The sequence below is a fragment of the Oncorhynchus gorbuscha genome, linkage group LG05 (assembly GCF_021184085.1).
Source record: "Oncorhynchus gorbuscha isolate QuinsamMale2020 ecotype Even-year linkage group LG05, OgorEven_v1.0, whole genome shotgun sequence".
In the NCBI taxonomy this organism is placed as follows: domain Eukaryota; kingdom Metazoa; phylum Chordata; class Actinopteri; order Salmoniformes; family Salmonidae; genus Oncorhynchus; species Oncorhynchus gorbuscha.
In genome coordinates this window covers 86,020,302-86,043,176 of record NC_060177.1, presented here as the reverse complement: position 1 = coordinate 86,043,176, position 22,875 = coordinate 86,020,302, and the positions used below count along the sequence as shown (strand labels likewise).

At 45.6% G+C, this 22,875-nt stretch overlaps 1 protein-coding gene across 2 annotated transcripts in view; it reads right to left on the bottom strand.

The window, feature by feature from the left end:
• The window catches only part of LOC124036610 (tight junction protein ZO-2-like), a 268,862-nt gene extending 246,336 nt beyond the window's left edge, over window positions 1–22,526 (bottom strand). Inside the window, exon 1 of one of the 2 annotated variants that reach the window (XM_046351412.1) lies at window positions 22,346–22,526. In XM_046351412.1, the coding sequence (XP_046207368.1) occupies window positions 22,346–22,432 (87 nt within the window). In that variant the 5' untranslated portion in view covers window positions 22,433–22,526. Of the gene's footprint in view, window positions 1–21,995; window positions 22,284–22,345 lie in introns of those variants that run through there. The other variant, XM_046351414.1, reaches the window with a different exon arrangement.
• Window positions 22,527–22,875: the final 349 nt, after the last annotated feature.

Here is a 22,875-nt window from a genome sequence, read left to right as displayed (position 1 = left end):
TTGATAGTTTGGAATTCATTGCATCCCTCACATCTAAATAATTCATTATAAAGCATAATTTGCTTAAGAGTTCAACTCTTTTAGAAATATGTAAATATGAATGATAAATATGTACCATAACCTTATCTAATTGAATCTAATGCATTTCATTCCTAAATCTAATAATTAAAGAGTTCTCAGAAAATATAAATTTCAAACTGTATCTAAGAAACTTTTGACATCAATAAAATTACAAACTGTTTTAAACTGTTCAGATTCAAGTCTCATGTCTCAAACATCTCTTCCTCTCTTTCCCTCACCGTGCACACAGACACACAGACACACAGACACACAGACACACAGACAGACAGACAGACAGACAGACAGACAGACAGACAGACAGACAGACAGACAGACAGACAGACAGACAGACAGACAGACAGACAGACAGACAGACAGACAGACAGACAGACAGACAGACAGACAGACAGACAGACAGACAGACAGACAGACAGACAGACCATTTACTTGGGTGGTTTCCAAAGTTTGCGTGGTGGAGGCAGCGGTGGAGGCAGCAGCTCTCTGTTGAGTGGTGCCACATTAGCTTGTTAACATTAGCCTTCTACATGTAGCTACATATTGAACTTCCATCCTCTCAGCCCAGGGGCACAACAATGTTTAAATGAATGGTTGGATCAGAATCACCATTATAATCATTGTACAGAGAATGAAGTAAAACAACAAGTCCAAATGTCTCCATCCATTTCTAATTTAGGAAAGGATGCAACAATTAAAGTTTTTCTATCAATGGCGCGTCTCAATGGGATTTGATAGCATATCTCTGTCTGTAATAAAGCCCTTTTGTCAGGAAAAACTCATTCTGATTAGCTGGGCCCCAAGTTGGTGGGCCTGTGCCCTCCTATAGCTGCACCCCTGCTCAGTCATAAGAAATCCATAAATGATGACCAAAATATATATTTTTTTAATTGACTGATTTCCTTCTATAAACTGTAACTCAGTAAAATCTTTGAAATTGTTGCGTTTATATTTTTGTTCAGTATGATAATAGAGTGTAAATGATGTTTTGCTGACCAGGTGAAAGCTATGATCCCTTATTGTTCAAATCATTCTTTTTTGGTCACATACACATGGTTAGCAGATGTTATTGGTCACATACACATGGTTAGCAGATGTTATTGGTCACAGACACATGGTTAGCAGATGTTATTGGTCACATACACATGGTTAGCAGATGTTATTGGTCACATACACACGGTTAGCAGATGTTATTGGTCACATACACATGGTTAGCAGATGTTAATGGTCACATACACATGGTTAGCAGATGTTAATGGTCACATACACATGGTTAGCAGATGTTATTGGTCACATACACACGGTTAGCAGATGTTATTGGTCACATACACATGGTTAGCAGATGTTAATGGTCACATACACATGGTTAGCAGATGTTAATGGTCACATACACATGGTTAGCAGATGTTATTGGTCACATACACATGGTTAGCAGATGTTATTGGTCACATACACATGGTTAGCAGATGTTATTGGTCACATACACATGGTTAGCAGATGTTAATGGTCACATACACACGGTTAGCAGATGTTAATGGTCACATACACATGGTTAGCAGATGTTATTGATCACATACACACGGTTAGCAGATGTTATTGGTCACATACACATGGTTAGCATATGTTAATGGTCACATACACATGGTTAGCAGATGTTAATGGTCACATACACATGGTTAGCAGATGTTGTAGCGAAATGCTTGTGCTTCTGGTTCCGACAATGCAGTAATATCTAACAAGTCATCTAACAAATTCACAACAACTACCTAATACACACATATCTAAAAGGGCTGAATGAGAATATGTACATATAAATATATGGATGAGCGATGGCCGAGCGGCATAGGCAAGGTGCAATAGATTATACATATATATATATGATATAGTATATACATATGATATGAGTAATGTAAGATATGTAAACATTATTAAAGTGGCATTATTCGAAGTGGCATTGTTTAAAGTGACTAATAATCCATTGGTTAAAGTGGCCAGTGATTGGGTCTCCATGTAGGCAACAGCCTCTCTGATTTAGTGATTGGGTCTCCATGTAGGCAACAGCCTCTCTGATTTAGTGATTGGGTCTCCATGTAGGCAACAGCCTCTCTGAGTTAGTGATTGGGTCTCCATGTAGGCAACAGCCTCTCTGAGTTAGTGATTGGGTCTCCATGTAGGCAACAGCCTCTCTGAGTTAGTGATTGGGTCTCCATGTAGGCAACAGCCTCTCTGAGTTAGTGATTGGGTCTCCATGTAGGCAACAGCCTCTCTGAGTTAGTGATTGGGTCTCCATGTAGGCAACAGCCTCTCTGAGTTAGTGATTGGGTCTCCATGTAGGCAACAGCCTCTCTGAGTTAGTGATTGCTGTTTAGCAGTCTGATGGCCTTGAGATATGGTGTTTTAGGTCAGGGTGTGACTTGGGGGATTTCTAGTTAGTTTATTTCTACGTTGGTGTATGTGTATGGTTCCCAATTAGAGGCAGCTGATAATCGTTACCTCTAATTGGGGATCATACTTAGTGTGTTCCTTTTCCCACCTGCGATGTGGAATATTGTTTTGTGTGAGTGCCTTTGTGCGCGCTAAGGTTTGCATGATCGTTATATCTTTGTTGTTTCGCGAGCAATAAAATGTGGAACTCTACTCCCGCTGCGCCTTGGTCCAGTTATTTAAACGATGGTCGTGACATGGGTGGTATAAGGCATTTTCAACCCTTGGAGTAGGTGACTGGTTAAATGTCACACGCAGGGGGTTGTGAAGAATAAAGACCTGTATTAGGATGCAGGGACTCCATCAGTCAAATTAAATCAAATGTTATTTGTCACATGCGCCGAACACAACCGGTGTAGACCGTTACAGTGAAATGCTGATTTACAAGTCCTTAATCCACTAACGTGGGCCACTGTCTGTCTGATGCAGTACAAATGGAATATTATAAAGAAAAGTCTGAAATGGTACTGTATTGTGTCTGAAATGGTACTGTATTGTGTCTGAAATGGTACTGTATTGTGTCTGAAATGGTACTGTATTGTGTCTGAAATGGTACTGTATTGTGTCTGAAATGGTACTGTATTGTGTCTGAAATGGTACTGTATTGTGTCTGAAATGGTACTGTATTGTGTCTGAAATGGGACCGTATTGTGTCTGAAATGGTACCATAATGTGTCTGAAATGTAATGTCTGAAATGGTATTGTGTCTGAAAATGTGTCTGAAATGGTATTGTGTCTGAAATGGTACCATAATGTGTCTGAAATGGGACCATAATGTGTCTGAAATGGGACCATAATGTGTCTGAAATGGGACCATAATGTGTCTGAAATGGGACCATAATGTGTCTGAAATGGTACCGTAATGTGTCTGAAATGGTATTGTGTCTGAAATGGTACCGTAATCCATATATAGTGCATTACCTTTGTCAAAAGACAGCTCTGGTCAAATGTAGTGCACTGTGAAGGGAATAGGGTGCTATTTCAGCCTATGTGATGCGAGTCATACAGACTGTATGCTACCGGAGTACAACAGAAAATAAACGTGGTTATTCTTTGCAGAAGAAAGGAATTAGTGGAATAGGCTAGTGCATATCCTGATGGGAATAGTGGAATAGGCTAGTGCATATCCTGACGGGAATAGTGGAATAGGCTAGTGTATATCCTGATGGGAATAGTGGAATAAGCTAGTGCATATCCTGATGGGAATAGTGGAATAGGCTAGTGGAATGTATATCCTGATGGGAATAGTGGAATAGGCTAGTGTTTATCCTGATGGGAATAGTGGAATAGGCTAGGCTAGTGCATATCCTGATGGGAATAGTGGAATAGGCTAGTGCATATCCTGATGGGAATAGTGGAAAGGCTAGGCTGATGGGAATAGTGGAATGCATATCCTGATGGGAATAGTGGAATAGGCTAGTGCATATCCTGATGGGAATAGTGGAATAGGCTAGTGCATATCCTGATGGGAATAGTGGAATAGGCTAGTGTATATCCTGATGGGAATAGTGGAATAAGCTAGTGCATATCCTGATGGGAATAGTGGAATAGGCTAGTGTATATCCTGATGGGAATAGTGGAATAGGCTAGTGTTTATCCTGATGGGAATAGTGGAATAGGCTAGTGTATATCCTGATGGGAATAGTGGAATAGGCTAGTGCATATCCTGATGGGAATAGTGGAATAGGCTAGTGTATATCCTGATGGGAATAGTGGAATAAGCTAGTGCATATCCTGATGGGAATAGTGGAATAGGCTAGTGTATATCCTGATGGGAATAGTGGAATAGGCTAGTGTTTATCCTGATGGGAATAGTGGAATAGGCTAGTGCATATCCTGATGGGAATAGTGGAATAGGCTAGTACATATCCTGATGGGAATAGTGGAATAGGCTATTGTATATCTTGATGGTAATAGTGGAATAGGCTAGTGTATATCCTGATGGGAATAGTGGAATAGGCTAGTGCATATCCTGATGGGAATAGTGGAATAGGCTAGTGCATATCCTGATGGAAATAGTGGAATAGGATAGTGTATATCCTGATGGGAATAGTGGAATAGGCTAGTGTATATCCTGATGGGAATAGTGGAATAGGCTCGGGCAAACTTCATGACAAAGCAGGGTGAGGTGGTCATACCAGATACCTCATGACAAAGCAGGGTGAGGTGGTCATACCAGATACCTCATGACAAAGCAGGGTGAGGTGGTCATACCAGATACCTCATGACAAAGCAGGGTGAGGTGGTCATACCAGATACCTCATGACAAAGCAGGGTGAGGTGGTCATACCAGATACCTCATGACAAAGCAGGGTGAGGTGGTCATACCAGATACCTCATGACAAAGCAGGGTGAGGTGGTCATACCAGATACCTCATGACAAAGGCCTGATAATGTATGGGAGGAATACATCCATTGTAAACTGGCTATAGAAGAATACTGAAAACCAAAGCCTTCTAGCGAGAAAGAGAGAGAGAGAGAGAGAGAGAGAGAGAGAGAGAGAGAGAGAGCGAGCTGCTGTATGTATCTCCATCTGTACTCTGTTTAACAACTTAACCAGCTGTCTGTTGTTTTAGTGCCGTGTGATACTACAGTATGTTGCCTATTACAACAAATTACAGCCAAGTGCACAGGACCATAAAGACGCTCTTCACTTACATCTACGCCAACCAATTAAAAAGCTATTTTACAATCAGATTCAGTTATGGTTAAGGTGGACGTCCTGTACAGTGAGTAGCGAAAGAGTCCCATCAAGAACTACAAGCTCGAAAACACACAACATCCTTCCCAACTGTCACATCAAGATCTACAAGCTCTAAAACACACAACATCCTTCCCAACTGTCACATCAAGAACTACAAGCTCCACGCGACATTAAAACACAACCTCCTTCCTAACTGTCACATCAAGAACAGTCCTGGAAACAAACACTGAATGTCAAAATGGCCCCCACCAGCATGATGAGGCATGTTAGTCTGAGTGCTGCTGGCCTGTCTGCCAGTGCATGCTACACTAGCAGTCTTGTTCCTGTCCTGTCCATGTTTGTGTGTGTGTGTGTGTGTGTGTGTGTGTGTGTGTGTGTGTGTGTGTGTGTGTGTGTGTGTGTGTGTGTGCGTGCGTGTCGCTCTCTGAGTTATTTCTGCGATGGACCAGAGTTCCTGAGGTCCAGGGCCTAGTTGCATAAAACACCTTAAGTTAATTTCCATTAAAGTTTCCTTAACTTTAAGTCAGCGACACACAACATTTTAAGGTGAATTTCCCCCTTAAAGGAAGTGAGAAGGTGAAGGGTGGCCCTTAACTGCTTCCTTCAGTATGAATATCCATGTAAACATCATTTTTGGAGTTGAGTGTTGCTTTCATCTGCTCTGATTACAAAATGAATACATCAACCAGCTAGCTAATTAGCTAGCTAAACAATGGAATGTGCATAGCTGACTGGCTAGTTAGCTATATCTACTCTGTAAACTAGCTTGACGGACTAGAAAGTAATATAAACAAGTTGAGAAAAAAAAGTGACTACAAGAAACGTGGTTTATCTTCTGAAGCTGTTTGGTTATCCTGTCTTGATTGTTGAAGTTCTATTTCGCTATCTCACAAAATGAAAGCGCTCTCTTTGAACAGCCGTTTAGTCAGTGAATCAGGTCGTCTACATCGTAACCAGATACTCTCTCATGCCTTCAAACTACCGTAAAACCACTTAAGTATGCCCTTACCGGAGGAAATATTTGAGCGGCTCTACGCAACGCCCCTAAACAATTCTCTTAGGTAAGGGGAAATTATTCCTTAAGGGAAACAATTCAGTTTTATACAACCGGGTCAAGGTGATCGAATTGAAGGTTGCACCGGGGACCGTTCTAGAATGTCACGGAACTTTTCGTCAAACAGGCATGGGCATGGCTATACCATAAATACACACATCAGCAGCATGCATAGCTGAGCAGGCCAGCGATGAAAATGTCTGTTAGGACAGCAGGTTGGTGGTTATATACTATACTGGACAGCTACTGCTGAGTAGAAATACAGGATATCTACACTCTTAGAAAAGAAGGTCCTACTTGGAATCATAAAGGGTTCTATTCAATTGTCCCCATTGGACAACCCTCTGAAAATTACTTTTTGGTTCCAAATGGAACCTTTTCACTAATATAAGGTTCTAGGTGGAACCCTTAAACGACTAAAAGGTTCTAAGTATAACCTTTTTCACCACCAAAGCATTCTACCGGGAACCAAAAAGGGTTCTACCTGGAACCAAAAAGGGTTCTACCTGGAATGGAACCAAAAAGGTCTCTCCTATGGGGACAAATTATTATTTTATTTTTATTTTGCATGTACACTATACAGTATACAGAAGAAATATTACGCAGTTCTGTAATAAATTGCGGAACAACCTTCTATTCAATTTTTTTTATAACAAATTTAATCACAAAAGATGTTGAAACAACGTCACTTTGATTTGAGTTTGAAAACTAGAAAACTGCTTTCAAAGATAAATTGGTTTACATTTTATAGTGTCTTTCATTTCCTTGTTACACGAGTCAATAATATACATTTTGAAGATGCCAATATAGTTCCCTAAGCTCATACCTTAAATCAGCATTTGTAATTGCTCATGTTGCAGCCTGGACTCTCCTATTTTCTCCTTTGATCAATCCGTTTATATCCATCTCTCGTGTTAAATGACTAAATGAGAGAGGTTCTACTGTGGGGCTTCGGGGACCATCAATACTCAACCGACACAGTATCATTTACCTCTAGTGTGTCTCGCATCCAAGTAAGTAAACACACACACACACACACACACACACACACACACACACACACACACACACACACACACACACACACACACACACACACACACACACACACACACACACACACACACACACACACACACACACACACACACACACACACACACACACACACACACAGCACTTCCCCTGCTTAATGCATCAACACGCAGTGTACTGCGGCAGGCACCTGCTTGCTATGCCCTGCTCCGACTCTGGTCTTGTGTTGGCTGTCCTCTTGTCTCGACTATGGCAGAGGGGAGGAGAGGGAGAGAGGAGGGTAGGAGAGGATAGGGAGGAGTGGAGGAGAGGATAGGGAGGAGTGAAGGAGAGGGAGAGAGGAGGGGATAGGGAGGAGGGGAGGAGAGGATAGGGAGGAGGGGAGGAGAGGTTATGGAGGAGGGGATGAGAGGATACAGAAGAGGACGGGATAGGGAGGGGTTAACTACACCGTCAGAACAGATCACCTCTCTCTCTCTCTCTCTCTCTCTCTCTCTCTCTCTCTCTCTCTCTCTCTCTCTCTCTCTCTCTCTCTCTCTCTCTCTCTCTCTCTCTCTCTCTCTCTCTCTCTCTCTCTCTCTCTCTCTCTCTCAGCCTGCCCCACCAACTGCCCCCTCCCTTTGCCTCCCCATCTCTCTGTTCCCCCCATCTCTCTCTGTCCCCCCATCTCTCTCTGCCCCCATCTCTCTGTTCCCCCATCTCTCTGTTCCCTCCATCTCTCTGTTCCCCCCATCTCTCTGTTCCCCCCATCTCTCTGTTCCCCCCATCTCTCTGTTCTCCCCATCTCTCTGTTCCCCCCATCTCTCTCTGCCCCCATCTCTCTGTTCCCCCCATCTCTCTGTTCCCCCCCCATCTCTCTGTTCCCCCCATCTCTCTGTTCCCCCCATCTCTCTGTTCCCCCCATCTCTCTTTGCCCGCATCTCTCTGTTCCCCCCATCTCTCTGTTCCCCCATCTCTCTGTTCCCCCCATCTCCCTGTTCCCCCCATCTCTCTCTGTTCCACCCATCTCTCTGTTCCCCCCATCTCTCTGTTCCCCCCATATCTCTGTTCCCCCCCATCTCTCTGTTCCCCCCATCTCTCTGTTCCCCCCATCTCTCTCTGCCCCCATCTCTCTGTTCCCCCATCTCTCTCTGCCCCCATCTCTCTGTTCCCCCATCTCTCTGTTCCCCCCATCTCTCTGTTCCCCCCATCTCTCTCTGCCCCCATCTCTCTCTGCCCCCATCTCTCTCTGCCCCATCTCTCTCTGCCCCCATCTCTCTGTTCCCCCCATCTCTCTCTGCCCCATCTCTCTGTTCCCCCCATCTCTCTGTTCCCCCCATCTCTCTGTTCCCCCCATCTCTCTCTGCCTCCCCATCTCTCTGTTCCTCCCATCTCTCTCTGCCTCCCCATCTCTCTGTTCCCCCATCTCTCTCTGCCTCCCCATCTCTCTGTTCCCCCATCTCTCTCTGCCTCCCCATCTCTCTGTTCCCCCCATCTCTCTCTGCCTCCCCATCTCTTGTCCCCCCATCTCTCTCTGCCTCCCCATCTCTCTGTTCCCCCCATCTCTCTATGCCCCCATCTCTCTGTTCCCCCCATCTCTCTCTGCCCCCATCTCTCTGTTCCCCCCATCTCTCTGTTCCCCCCATCTCTCTGTTCCCCCCATCTCTCTCTGCCTCCCCATCTCTCTCTGTTCCAACCATCTCTCTATTCCCCCCATCTCTCTGTTCCCCCCATCTCTCTGTTCCCCCCCATCTCTCTCTGCCCCCATCTCTCTCTGCCCCATCTCTCTCTGCCCCCATCTCTCTCTGCCCCCATCTCTCTGTTCCCCCCATCTCTCTCTGCCCCCATCTCTCTGTTCCCCCCATCTCTCTGTTCCCCCCATCTCTCTGTTCCACCCATCTCTCTGTTCCCCCCATCTCTCTCTGCCCCCCATCTCTCTGTTCCCCCCCCATCTCTCTGTTCCCCCATCTCTCTGTTCTCCCCATCTCTCTGTTCCCCCCATCTCTCTGTTCCCCCCATCTCTCTCTGCCCCCATCTCTCTGTTCCCCCCATCTCTCTGTTACCCCCATCTCTCTGTTCCCCCATCTCTCTGTTCCCCCCATCTCTCTGTTCCCCCCATCTCTCTGTTCCCCCATCTCTCTGTTCTGTTCCCCCCATCTCTCTGTTGCCCCCCATCTCTCCTGTTCCCCCCATCTCTCTGCCACCCCATCTCTCTCTGTTCCCCCCATCTCTCTGTTCCCCCATCTCTCTGTTCCCCCCATCTCTCTGTTCCCCCATCTCTCTGTTCCCCCCATCCTCTCTGCCCCCATCTCTCTCTGCCCCCATCTCTCTGTTCCCCCATCTCTGTTCCCTCTCTGTTCCCCCCATCTCTCTCTTCCCCCCATCTCTCTGTTCCCCCTCTCTCTCTCCCCCATCTCTCTGTTCCCCCCATCTCTCTGTTCCCCCCATCTCTCTGTTCCCCCCATCTCTCTCTGCCCCCATCTCTCTGCCCCCATCTCTCTCTGCCCCCATCTCTCTGTTCCCCCCATCTCTCTGTTCCCCCCATCTCTCTCTGCCCCCATCTCTCTCTGCCCCCATCTCTCTGTTCCCCCCATCTCTCTGTTCCCCCCATCTCTCTGTTCCCCCCATCTCTCTCTGCCCCCCATCTCTCTCTGCCCCCATCTCTCTGTTCCCCCCATCTCTCTCTGCCTCCCCATCTCTCTGTTCCCCCCATCTCTCTCTGCCTCCCCATCTCTCTGTTCCCCCCATCTCTCTCTGCCTCCCCATCTCTCTGTTCCCCCATCTCTCTCTGCCTCCCCATCTCTCTGTTCCCCCCATCTCTCTATGCCCCCATCTCTCTGTTCCCCCCATCTCTCTCTGCCTCCCCATCTCTCTGTTCCCCCCATCTCTCTCTGCCTCCCCATCTCTCTGTTCCCCCATCTCTCTCTGCCTCCCCATCTCTCTGTTCCCCCCATCTCTCTCTGCCCCCATCTCTCTGTTCCCCCCATCTCTCTGTTCCACCCATCTCTCTGTTCCCCCCATCTCTCTGTTCCCCCCATATCTCTGTTCCCCCCATCTCTCTGTTCCCCCCATCTCTCTCTGCCCCCATCTCTCTGTTCCCCCCATCTCTCTGTTCCCCCCATCTCTCTGTTCCCCCCATCTCTCTCTGCCCCCATCTCTCTCTGCCCCATCTCTCTCTGCCCCCATCTCTCTCTGCCCCTCCCTTCTGCACACTTCCTCTTTCTGTCTCTCATCTCCTTTCCAACTCCACCCCCTCCTGCTCTCCCCCTCTCTCCTATCTCTCCCCCTCTCTCCTATCTCTCCCCCTCTCTCCTATCTCTCCCCCTCTCTCCTATCTCTCCCCCTCTCTCCTATCTCTCCCCCTCTCTCCTATCTCTCCCCCTCTCCTATCTCTCCCCCTCTCTCCTATCTTTCTTTCCCTCTCCAGATGAGAAGTCATGTCTTACTTCAGTCTACGTCACTCAGAGTGAGCTTATCACTCTCTCTCTGTCCCTCTCCTTGTCTGGCTGGCATAGATAATGTCCTGCTCCCTGACACAGTTAGAGGTGATACCTCTTTCACATGCTGTCTCTGTCTGTGTGGGATAAAGAGACACTGTATCTCCGTGTGTATCTCTCCCCCACTCTCCTCTAAATCGCTCTCTTGCTCCCTCCCTCCATCTCCCTTTCTCTCCATTTCTCTACCACTGCATCTGCTCTCTCTCTCTCTCTCTCTCTCTCTCTCTCTCTCTCTCTCTCTCTCTCTCTCTCTCTCTCTCTCTCTCTCTCTCTCTCTCTCTCTCTCTCTCTCTCTCTCTCTCTCTCTCTCTCTCTCTCTCTCTCTCTCTCTCTCTCTCTCTCTCTCTGTGTGTGTGAAGATTAAGCTCACCACATCACACACACCAACACACACACACTCTGTCCCCGAGCCTCATAAATAAGTAAGCCTGTCCTCTGACACTGTGTGTGTGTGTGTGTGTGTGTGTGTGTGTGTGTGTGTGTGTGTGTGTGTGTGTGTGTGTGTGTGTGTGTGTGTGTGTGTGTGTGTGTGTGTGTGTGTGTGTGTGTGTGTGTGTGTGTGTGTGTGTGTGTGTGTGTGTGTGTGTGTGTGTGTGTGTGTGTGTGTGTGTCACGATGTGTCAGATGCCTGGTGTCCAGTGAGCCAGTGTAAACGCTGCCCCAGGGCTAACACAGCTCTGGCCTTGTGACAGCACAGCTGTTTTCATTAGGATGGCTCGGGACACGCACGCACGCACGCACGCACGCACGCACGCACGCACGCACGCACGCACGCACGCACACACACACACACACACACACACACACACACACACACACACACACACACTCACACTCTCACACTCTCACACTCTCACATGAAAAGCCAAGGCTTCCATAGTGTCACCACTGACCCTGAGGTTGTGTGTAGTAAAATAAGCAGAACCCATTAAGAACTCAGAGGTCAGTTACTGGGCAGGTGTAGAGAGGTCAGGGGTCAGTTACCGGGCAGCCTAGAGAGATAGGACTAGCACAGAAAGAGATCTCAATCTAACATCATTCTGTGGGATATAGTCAATAATGTTCATAGACATGTAATTGGCAATTACTTAACGCTATTTTAATCTACAGTAAAGATGTCATTATTGGCGCACAAAACAAATATTTTATGTAATTCTATCCTTTCAGATCCAACTACCAGCTGCTGACTGATGAGCAACAAACAACAGATGTGAAAATGAATCACTAAATATCCATTTGACCCTTCCTATATTATCTCCCATCAGCCTGAGAATCACCATGGGAACCTTAACCCTGGGAACCCTAACCCTGGGAACCCTAACCCTGGGGACCGTAACCCTGGGGAACCTAACCCTGGGAACCCTAACCCTGGGAACCCTAACCCTGGGAACCCTAACCATGGGGACCCTAACCCCAGGGACCTAAGGCTGGGGACACCATCAGGTCCACAGCAGGTCCAGGTTGCTCCACAGAAGGCTATGACCTCTTATGGTGCAGCCTAGAGGTCATCGACCCACACATTATTCTGAAGGACATTGACCAAACAACACCAAAACGGCCAAATCAGTGAATATCTAATTGATTACTGACATGCTGTCCATATAGTACGACTCATAGGAATAGAACAGAGAGTAATCAATGATCGATCAGATGACGGTTATGTACAGCGTATTGGGAAAGTATTCTGACCCGTTGACTTTTGTCCACATTTTGTTACGTTACAGTCTTACTCTAAAATGCATGAAATATTTTTTTCCCCCCCTCATCAATCTCCACACAATAACCCTGTCATGACTTTCCCTCCTGTATGGAGATGCAAGGTGCCGGCTACCCGAAGGTTTCAGGACCCCCCCTCCTGGAGGAGTTGGCCAGTTTTATCACGGACGCAAATACCTTGCAGGAACTTTATCTCCCTGGCCATGCAGTATTGAGGTGAAAGAACTATTTTGTAACAAAGAGATTCTTCCCGCCAACATCCAAAAGCGGATAATGAAACAATATTTCTAACACAAAGAATGTGGGAAATGGTCACAGGCTCAAAATGGCCAGAAACAAAGACCTTTCTTCTGAAACTCGTCAGTCGATTCATGTTCTGAGAAATGAAGGCTATTCAATTCGAGAAATTGCCAAGAAACTGAAGATCTCGTACAACGCTGTGTGCTACTCCCTTCACAGAACAGCGCAAACTGGCTCTAACCAGAATAGAAAGAGGAGTTGGAGTCCCTGGTGCACAACTGAGCAAGAGGACAAGTACATTAGAGCGTCTAGTTTGAGAAACAGACACCTCACAAGTCCTCAACTGGCAGCTTCATTAAATATTACCCGCAAAACACCAGTCTCAACGTCAACAGTGAAGAGGCAACTCCGGGATGCTGGCCTTCTAGGCAGTGAATAGCATTCTCACATACACTACTGTTCAAAAGTTTGGGGTCACTTAGAAATGTTCTTGATCCTTACACAGGTGCACCTTGTGCTGGGGGCAATAAATGGCCACTAAAATATGCAGTTTTGTCTCACAACACAATGCTACAGATGTCTCAAGTTTTGAGGGAGAGTGCAATTGGCATGCTGACTGCAGGAATTCCCACCAGAGCTTTTGCCAGAGAATTACATGTTCATTTCTCTACCGTAATCCGCCTCCAATGTCGTTTTAGAGAATTTAGCAGTAGGTCCAACCGGCCTCACAACTGTAGACCACATGTACCAATGCCAGCCCAGGCCCTCCGCATCCAGCTTCTTCACCTGCGGAATCATCTGAGACCAGCTACCCAGACAGCTGATTAAACTGTGGGTTTGCAGAAGCGAATAATTTCTGCACACAGTCATAAACCGTCTCAGGGTTGTCTGCCATGCAGGGAAGGTAATCTGCATGGCAGACAACGTGTATGGCATCGTGTGGGCGAGCGGTTTGCTGATGTCAACATTCTAAACAAAGTGCCCCATGGTGGCGGTGGGGTTATGGTATGGGCAGGTATAAACTACGGACCACGATGGCATTTTTAATGCACAGAGATGCCATGACGAGATCCTGAGGCCCATTGTTATGCCATTCATCCGCCGCCATCATCTCATGTTTCAACAAGATAATGCACAACCTCATGTCACAAGGATCTGTACACAATTCCTGGAAGCTGAAAATGTCCCAGTTCCTCCATGGCCTGCATACTCACCAGACATGTCATCCATTGAGCATGTTTGGGATGCTCTGGATCGACGTGTACGACAGCGTGTTCCAGTTCCCGCCAATATCCAGCCATTGAAGAGGAGTGGGACAACATTCAACAGGCCACAATCCACAGGCTGATCGACTCTATGCGCAGAAGGTGTGTTGCATGAGGAAAATAGTGGTCACACCATATACTGACCGGTTTTCTGATCCACGCCCGTACAGTTTTTTTAAGGTGTCTGTGACCAACAGATGCATATCTGTATTCCCAGTCTTGTGAAATCCATAGATTAGGGCTTAGTGAATTTATTTAAATTCACTGATTTCCATATATGAACTGTAACTCGGACAAATCGTAGAAATGATTGCATGTTGCATTTCTATTTTTGTTCAGCATAGATTGTTTTGATGAGTCAGGGAATCATGTGCATTATTATATAGTGTCATAGCTTTGTCATACCTCTGTCTTTTACAACAGGGCATGAACATAAAAAAATTGCAGTGAGAACAGACATTCCATTCTAGTCATATTCTTAGTACTAAGCTATGTACTCCATAACGCAGTATTACTAGCAAGAATAGGTCTTCTATAATGATACAGATAATATCAGTATCTGTAGGCTACTGTGTGTGAAGTGTTTTTCACGAAGCTGCTATCATTTTCTCCTGTCTCTGAGCTCAACCTCAGAATCTAAACGCTGTGATCCCATGTCCGACGGGAGTATTAGCCATGCCAGCTTCAATCCATAAATCCTCATTCAGTCGCCGCATAAACCGATCAATATATTAAATCAGACGATCAATCATAACGATTTCAGATTCAGCGGTCAGAAGTAGCGGCTGAATTGAGACAGAGAAAGAGACAGAGAGAGACAGAGTGTGTGAGAGAGGGTGATAGAGGCGTGTGAGAGAGAGAGAAGCGTGTGAGAGAGAGCAAGACAGAGAGAGAGAAGGACGGAGACAGAGTGTAAGAGAGGGAGAGAGAGTGGAAGGGACGGAGAGAGACAGAGAGAGGGATAGAGAAAGAGAGGGAGAGACGAAGAGTGAGAGGGAGAGAGAGGGACCAAGAAAGAGAAAGAAAGAGACCGACAGGGAGAGAGAGAGAGAGAGAGAGAGAGAGAGAGAGAGAGAGAGAGAGAGAGAGAGAGATATTATCTACCTCACTTGCTTTGGCAATGTTAACACATGTTTCCCATGCCAATAAGGCCCCTTGAATTGAATTGAGAGAGACAGAGACACATTCCCAAGCCAAGTAGTGTAACATTCTCTAATAGGCCAACCTTGTACTAACATGACTTTCTGTTCCCTGTTTGAGTTTGTTCCATTCCTGTTTTACATGTTTGTCCACTTCGTGTTTTTCTTGTACTCCCCCTTACTGGTGCAAAGTGTGTAAGGTGTTTGTAGAAAATCTCGATGATTGATGCCTTATTGTTAATACTGGGTGTTCTATTAGCCTCACAATCATTTTTGGAAAAGACAACAACATGACTTTCATGTCACCAAAGATCTTATCACACCTGCTTTTTCACCCACATTCATGAGGATCAAATGTTTACCGAATAAAAATATTGATTTATTTAGAACAAAAACATTCCTTATTTTCCAAAATAAGATCTTCTTTCCTTGGATTGGGTAAAATGGGAAAATCACAATGCTACAATATTCCAGTGTAAGTCACATTTACAGAATGCATTTTTCAGCGGATTAAAACATTAATTACTGAGTAATTTAGATGAATTATCCTTATCTGCATAACGAGTACAAACATCTGCTAACAGTAGTGACTGTCTGCAAAAAGTGGATCAGATTAGGGTTAGTGGGAATTCAATGCTGATACAGTGGTCTGATACAGTAGTCTCCTGATACAATAGTCTGATACAGTAGTCTCCTGATACAGTAGTCTGATACAGTAGTCTCCTGATACAGTGGTCTGATACAGTAGTCTGATACAGTAGTCTGATACAGTACTCTCCTGATACAGTAGTCTGATACAGTAGTCTCCTGATACAGTAGTCTGATACAGTAGTCTGATACAGTAGTCTCCTGATACAGTAGTCTGATACAGTAGTCTCCTGATACAGTAGTCTGATACAGTAGTCTGATACAGTAGTCTCCTGATACAGTGGTCTGATACAGTAGTCTGATACAGTAGTCTGATACAGTAGTCTCCTGATACAGTAGTCTGATACAGTAGTCTGATACAGTAGTCTCCTGATACAGTGGTCTGATACAGTAGTCTCCTGATACAGTAGTCTGATACAGTAGTCTCCTGATACAGTAGTCTGATACAGTAGTCTGATACAGTGGTTTGATACAGTAGTCTGATACAGTAGTCTGATACAGTGGTCTCCTGATACAGTAGTCTGATACAGTGGTCTCCTGATACAGTAGTCTGATACAGTAGTCTGATACAGTAGTCTCCTGATACAGTGGTCTGATACAGTAGTCTCCTGATACAGTAGTCTCCTGATACAGTAGTCTGATACAGTAGTCTGATACAGTAGTCTCCTGATACAGTGGTCTGATACAGTAGTCTCCTGATACAGTAGTCTGATACAGTAGTCTCCTGATACAGTAGTCTGATACAGTAGTCTGATACAGTGGTTTGATACAGTAGTCTGATACAGTAGTCTGATACAGTAGTCTCCTGATACAGTGGTCTGATACAGTAGTCTCCTGATACAGTAGTCTCCTGATACAGTAGTCTGATACAGTAGTCTGATACAGTAGTCTGATACAGTAGTCTCCTGATACAGTTGTCTCCTGACACAGTAGTCTGATACAGTGGTCTGATACAGTAGTCTGATACAGTAGTCTGATACAGTAGTCTCCTGATACAGTGGTCTGATACAGTAGTCTGATACAGTGGTCTGATACAGTAGTCTGATACAGTAGTCTGATAGAGTAGTCTGATACAGTAGTCTCCTGATACAGTAGTCTCCTGATACAGTGGTCTGATACAGTAGTCTGATACAGTAGTCTCCTGATACATAGTCTGATACAGTGGTCTGATACAGTAGTCTGATACAGTAGTCTCCTGATACAGTTGTCTCCTGACACAGTAGTCTGATACAGTGGTCTGATACAGTAGTCTGATACAGTGGTCTGATACAGTGGTCTGATACAGTAGTCTGATACAGTAGTCTCCTGATACAGTGGTCTGATACAGTAGTCTGATACAGTGGTCTGATACAGTAGTCTGATACAGTAGTCTCATAGAGTAGTCTGATACAGTAGTCTCCTGATACAGTAGTCTCCTGATACAGTGGTCTGATACAGTAGTCTGATACAGTAGTCTCCTGATACAGTGGTCTGATACAGTAGTCTGATACAGTAGTCTCCTGATACATAGTCTGATACAGTGGTCTGATACAGTAGTCTGATACAATAGTCTCCTGATACAGTGGTCTGATACAGTAGTCTGATACAGTAGTCTGATACAGTAGTCTGATAGAGTAGTCTGATACAGTAGTCTCCTGATACAGTTGTCTCCTGACACAGTAGTCTGATACAGTGGTCTGATACAGTAGTCTGATAGAGTAGTCTGATACAATAGTCTCCTGATACAGTGGTCTGATACAGTAGTCTGATACAGTAGTCAAATCAAATCAAATCAAATCAAATCAAATTTTATTTGTCACATACACATGGTTAGCAGATGTTAATGCGAGTGTAGCGAAATGCTTGTGCTTCTAGTTCCGACAATGCAGTGATAACCAACAAGTAATCTAACTAACAATTCCAAAACTACTGTCTTATACACAGTGTAAGGGGATAAGGAACATGTACATAAGGATATATGAATGAGTGATGGTACAGAGCAGCATACAGTAGATGATACAGTAGTCTCCTGATACAGTGGTCTGATACAGTGGTCTGATACAGTAGTCTGATACAGTGGTCTGATACAGTAGTCTCCTGATACAGTGGTCTGATACAGTGGTCTGATACAGTAGTCTCCTGATACAGTGGTCTGATACAGTAGTCTGATACAGTGGTCTGATACAGTAGTCTCCTGATACAGTGGTCTGATACAGTAGTCTGATACAATAGTCTCCTGATACAGTAGTCTCCTGATACAGTGGTCTGATACAGTAGTCTGATACAGTGGTCTGATACAGTAGTCTCCTGATACTGTAGTCTGATACAGTATTCTGATACAGTGGTCTGATACAGTCTCCTGATACTGTAGTCTGATACAGTAGTCTGATACAGTAGTCTCCTGATACAGTAGTCTGATACAGTAGTCTCCTGATACAGTAGTCTCCTGATACAGTAGTCTCCTGATACAGTAGTCTGATACAACATTCAGTTTCTTCAATTCCTCCAGAAGGAAAAAGGCCAAGTTTTCTTCTCCAACTGCCGAGGAATTTAATCTATGGAGATGACAGGAAGGGTTAGCGATGGCACAGGGCTGGAGAAAATGGAGACAAATTGCTTCATTCGCCGGGAATTGAACAGATTAATTTCTCATCTTTGACAGTGACACAAATGCATTCTTGTCTTCAAAGGGCTGAGTAAATGTTGATTTTCTCCCTCTCCCTTATCCCTTTAGATTCTATCTGAGAGAGAGAGAGAGAGAGAGAGAGAGAGAGAGAGAGAGAGAGAGAGAGAGAGAGAGAGAGAGAGAGAGAGAGAGAGAGAGAGAGAGAGAGAGAGAGAGAGAGAGAGCGAGAGAGACAGAGACAGAGAGACAGAGAGAGAGAGAGAGCGACAGAGAGAGAGAGACAGAGAGAGAGAGACAGAGAGAGACAGAGAGAGAGGAGTGTGAGAGAAAGAGGCAATGTTAACATATGTTTCCCATGCCAATAAAGCCCCTTGAATTGAAATGAGAGAGATGCAGAGTGTGTGGGAGAGGAGAAAGAGAGAGAAAGAGGCAGATTGAGTGAGAGAGAGAGCGAGAGAGAAATATAGAGAGAAAGAGAGAATTCCGCAAAGCTGTGAATGGTCTGAGAGAAAAGACAAGAAGAGCCTTCTACGCTGTCAAAAGGAACATAAAATTCAACATCCCAATTAGGACCTGGCAAAAAAATCATTGAATCAGTTACAGAACCCACTGCCCTTTATGGTTGTCAGGTCTGGGGTCCGCTCACCAACCAATAATTCACAAAATGGGACGAACATTTTTGGTTTGATCCAAGGCTGTGTCCTTGACTCATTGTGCTCTAGTGACTCCTTGTGGCGGGCCGGGCGCCATCAAGCTGACTGTGGTCGTCAGTTGGACAGTGTTTTCTCCGAAACATTGGTGCGGCTGGCTTCCGGGTTAAGCGAGTAGTGTGTCAAGAAGCAGTGCGGATTCGACTGGGTTATAGTGGAGCAGCAGTCTACTGGGTTATAGCGGAGCAACAGTCTCCTGGGGTTATAGTGGAGCAGCAGTCTACTGGGTTATAGTGGAGCAGCAGTCTACTGGGTTATAGTGGAGCAGCAGTCTACTGGGTTATAGTGGAGCAGCAGTCTACGTCTACTGGGTTATAGCGGAGCAACAGTCTCCTGGGGTTATAGTGGAACAACAGTCTACTGGGTTATAGTGGAGCAGCAGTCTACTGGGTTATAGTGGAGCAGCAGTCTACTGGGTTATAGTGGAGCAGCAGTCTACTGGGTTATAGCGGAGCAACAGTCTCCTGGGGTTATAGTGGGAGCAGCAGTCTACTGGGGTTATAGTGGAGCAGCAGTCTACTGGGGTTATAGTGGAGCAACAGTCTCCTGGGATTATAGTGGAACAACAGTCTACTGGGTTATAGTGGAGCAGCAGTCTACTGGGGTTATAGTGGAGCAGCAGTCTACTGGGTTATAGTGGAGCAGCAGTCTACTGGGTTATAGTGGAGCAACAGTCTCCCTGGGTTATAGTGGAACAACAGTCTACTGGGTTATAGTGGAGCAACAGTCTACTGGGTTATAGTGGAGCAGCAGTCTACTGGGTTATAGTGGAGCAGCAGTCCACTGGGTTATAGTGGAGCAGCAGTCTACTGGGGTTATAGTGGAGCAGCAGTCTACTGGGGTTATAGTGGAGCAGCAGTCTACTGGGGTTATAGTGGAGCAGCAGTCCACTGGGGTTATAGTGGAGTAGCAGTATACTGGGGTTATAGTGGGAGCAGCAGTCTACTGGGGTTATAGTGGAGCAGCAGTCTACTGGGGTTATAGCGGAGCAGCAGTCTACTGGGGTTATAGTGGAGCAGCAGTCTACTGGGGTTATAGTGGAGCAACAGTCTACTGGGTTATAGTGGAGCAACAGTCTACTTGGTTATAGTGGGAGCAGCAGTCTACTGGGTTATAGTGGAGCGACAGTCTATTGGGGTTATAGTGGAGCAGCAGTCTACTGGGGTTATAGTGGAGCAGCAGTCTACTGGGTTATAGTGGAGCAGCAGTCTACTGGGGTTATAGTGGAGCAGCAGTCTACTGGGGTTATAGTGGAGCAGCAGTCTACTGGGTTATAGTGGAGCAGCAGTCTACTGGGTTATAGTGGAGCAGCAGTCTACTGGGTTATAGTGGAGCAGCAGTCTACGTCTACTGGGTTATAGCGGAGCAACAGTCTCCTGGGGTTATAGTGGAACAACAGTCTACTGGGTTATAGTGGAGCAGCAGTCTACTGGGTTATAGTGGAGCAGCAGTCTACTGGGTTATAGTGGAGCAGCAGTCTACTGGGTTATAGCGGAGCAACAGTCTCCTGGGGTTATAGTGGGAGCAGCAGTCTACTGGGGTTATAGTGGAGCAGCAGTCTACTGGGGTTATAGTGGAGCAGCAGTCTACTGGGGTTATAGTGGAGCAGCAGTCCACTGGGGTTATAGTGGAGTAGCAGTACTGGGGTTATAGTGGGAGCAGCAGTCTACTGGGGTTATAGTGGAGCAGCAGTCTACTGGGGTTATAGTGGAGCAGCAGTCTACTGGGGTTATAGTGGAGCAGCAGTCTACTGGGTTATAGTGGAGCAACAGTCTACTGGGTTATAGTGGAGCAACAGTCTACTTGGTTATAGTGGGAGCAGCAGTCTACTGGGTTATAGTGGAGCAGACAGTCTATTGGGGTTATAGTGGAGCAGCAGTCTACTGGGGTTATAGTGGAGCAGCAGTCTACTGGGTTATAGTGGAGCAGCAGTCTACTGGGGTTATAGTGGAGCAGCAGTCTACTGGGGTTATAGTGGAGCAGCAGTCTACTGGGTTATAGTGGAGCAGCAGTCTACTGGGTTATAGTGGAGCAGCAGTCTACTGGGTTATAGTGGAGCAGCAGTCTACGTCTACTGGGTTATAGCGGAGCAACAGTCTCCTGGGGTTATAGTGGAACAACAGTCTACTGGGTTATAGTGGAGCAGCAGTCTACTGGGTTATAGTGGAGCAGCAGTCTACTGGGTTATAGTGGAGCAGCAGTCTACTGGGTTATAGCGGAGCAACAGTCTCCTGGGGTTATAGTGGGAGCAGCAGTCTACTGGGGTTATAGTGGAGCAGCAGTCTACTGGGGTTATAGCGGAGCAACAGTCTCCTGGGATTATAGTGGAACAACAGTCTACTGGGTTATAGTGGAGCAGCAGTCTACTGGGGTTATAGTGGAGCAACAGTCTACTGGGTTATAGTGGAGCAACAGTCTACTGGGTTATAGTCGGAGCAGCAGTCTACTGGGTTATAGTGGAGCAGCAGTCTACTGGGGTTATAGTGGAGCAGCAGTCAACTGGGGTTATAGTGGAGCAACAGTCTACTGGGTTATAGTGGAGCAGCTGAGTCCGTTGTATAACTCTCACTGGGCAACTGGTTGAGATGTAGGCTACTATAAAGGTGAAACTATATAACATGTACCTTTGGGAAAGATACTCGACCAAATACTCAAAACTATATAGATAAGCCTATATCATAATGTAACAACTACACAAACTCACAACAAACCACTGCACAGATCCCAGTCTACTTGCTACTTGAGATTTCAATAAAAAATGACATAAAGGATATAGATAAAGCTGCACAATACTGTACTTTTAGAATCAAATATCAAGTATTGTTGAAGGGTAAGTTTATTTACCTTGTAGGATATGTGTCCCCTCTTTTCTGTAACAAATATCCTCAGCAGGATATCAGCGGGTTGATAAACGAAACAACAGGAAACAGGACGTCTCGTATGTACACACGAGGTATGCAGGCGTCAAACAGGTACATATGGGCGTGTCTGGGTTGGCAACAAACAGGTGAGCACACACCCGACCTACAGTAGTTTGTAGATTTTTCGCGCCTTGTATTTCAAACTGAGTTAACTGCAGGCCTACTTTATGTTGCTATAATGCCAATTGCGAAACAACACCTTTAAAATGCTTCAAATCTATTCTCCAAACAGAAAAGTGATGACATTCTGAACCTCAGGCCGATGATACATACCTTCCTGTTTACAGTCACGTATCCATTCCAGGCTCGAAAATGTTGAGCAATGCTTCTTGGTCCACTGTGTCGAAGGCCTACTCTCATTTCGGATGCCCCCTGCGCCGGAGGTCCACCTGGTTGTCTGGACGGTTCTGTGTGCTGTTTTACAGAGGGAGGACGCAGGGTTGATATCTGAGTCTTTCAGAAGGAGAGAGAGAGGAAACATAAAAGGCATGCTGCAGACAAAAGGTGTTCAATCCAGCGCCACATCGTTCCCATGGAAACTTACTTCCCTCAGTTTCTAGCAGCTATTTATGGGGCTGTGATGTCGGTGACATGTTGGTGGTGTTGCTGCAGGCTCGTCACCGTCTGCAAATCAAAGCAAATCTAGGCATCACTGTCTGTTAATCATTATGGTCAACTATACATAAGAAACAAGTAGGCCTAAATGCATAACATACCACAATACTATACTACTATATACAGTAGGCCTACATGTATAACATACCACAATACTATACTACTACTATACAGTAGGCCTAAATGTA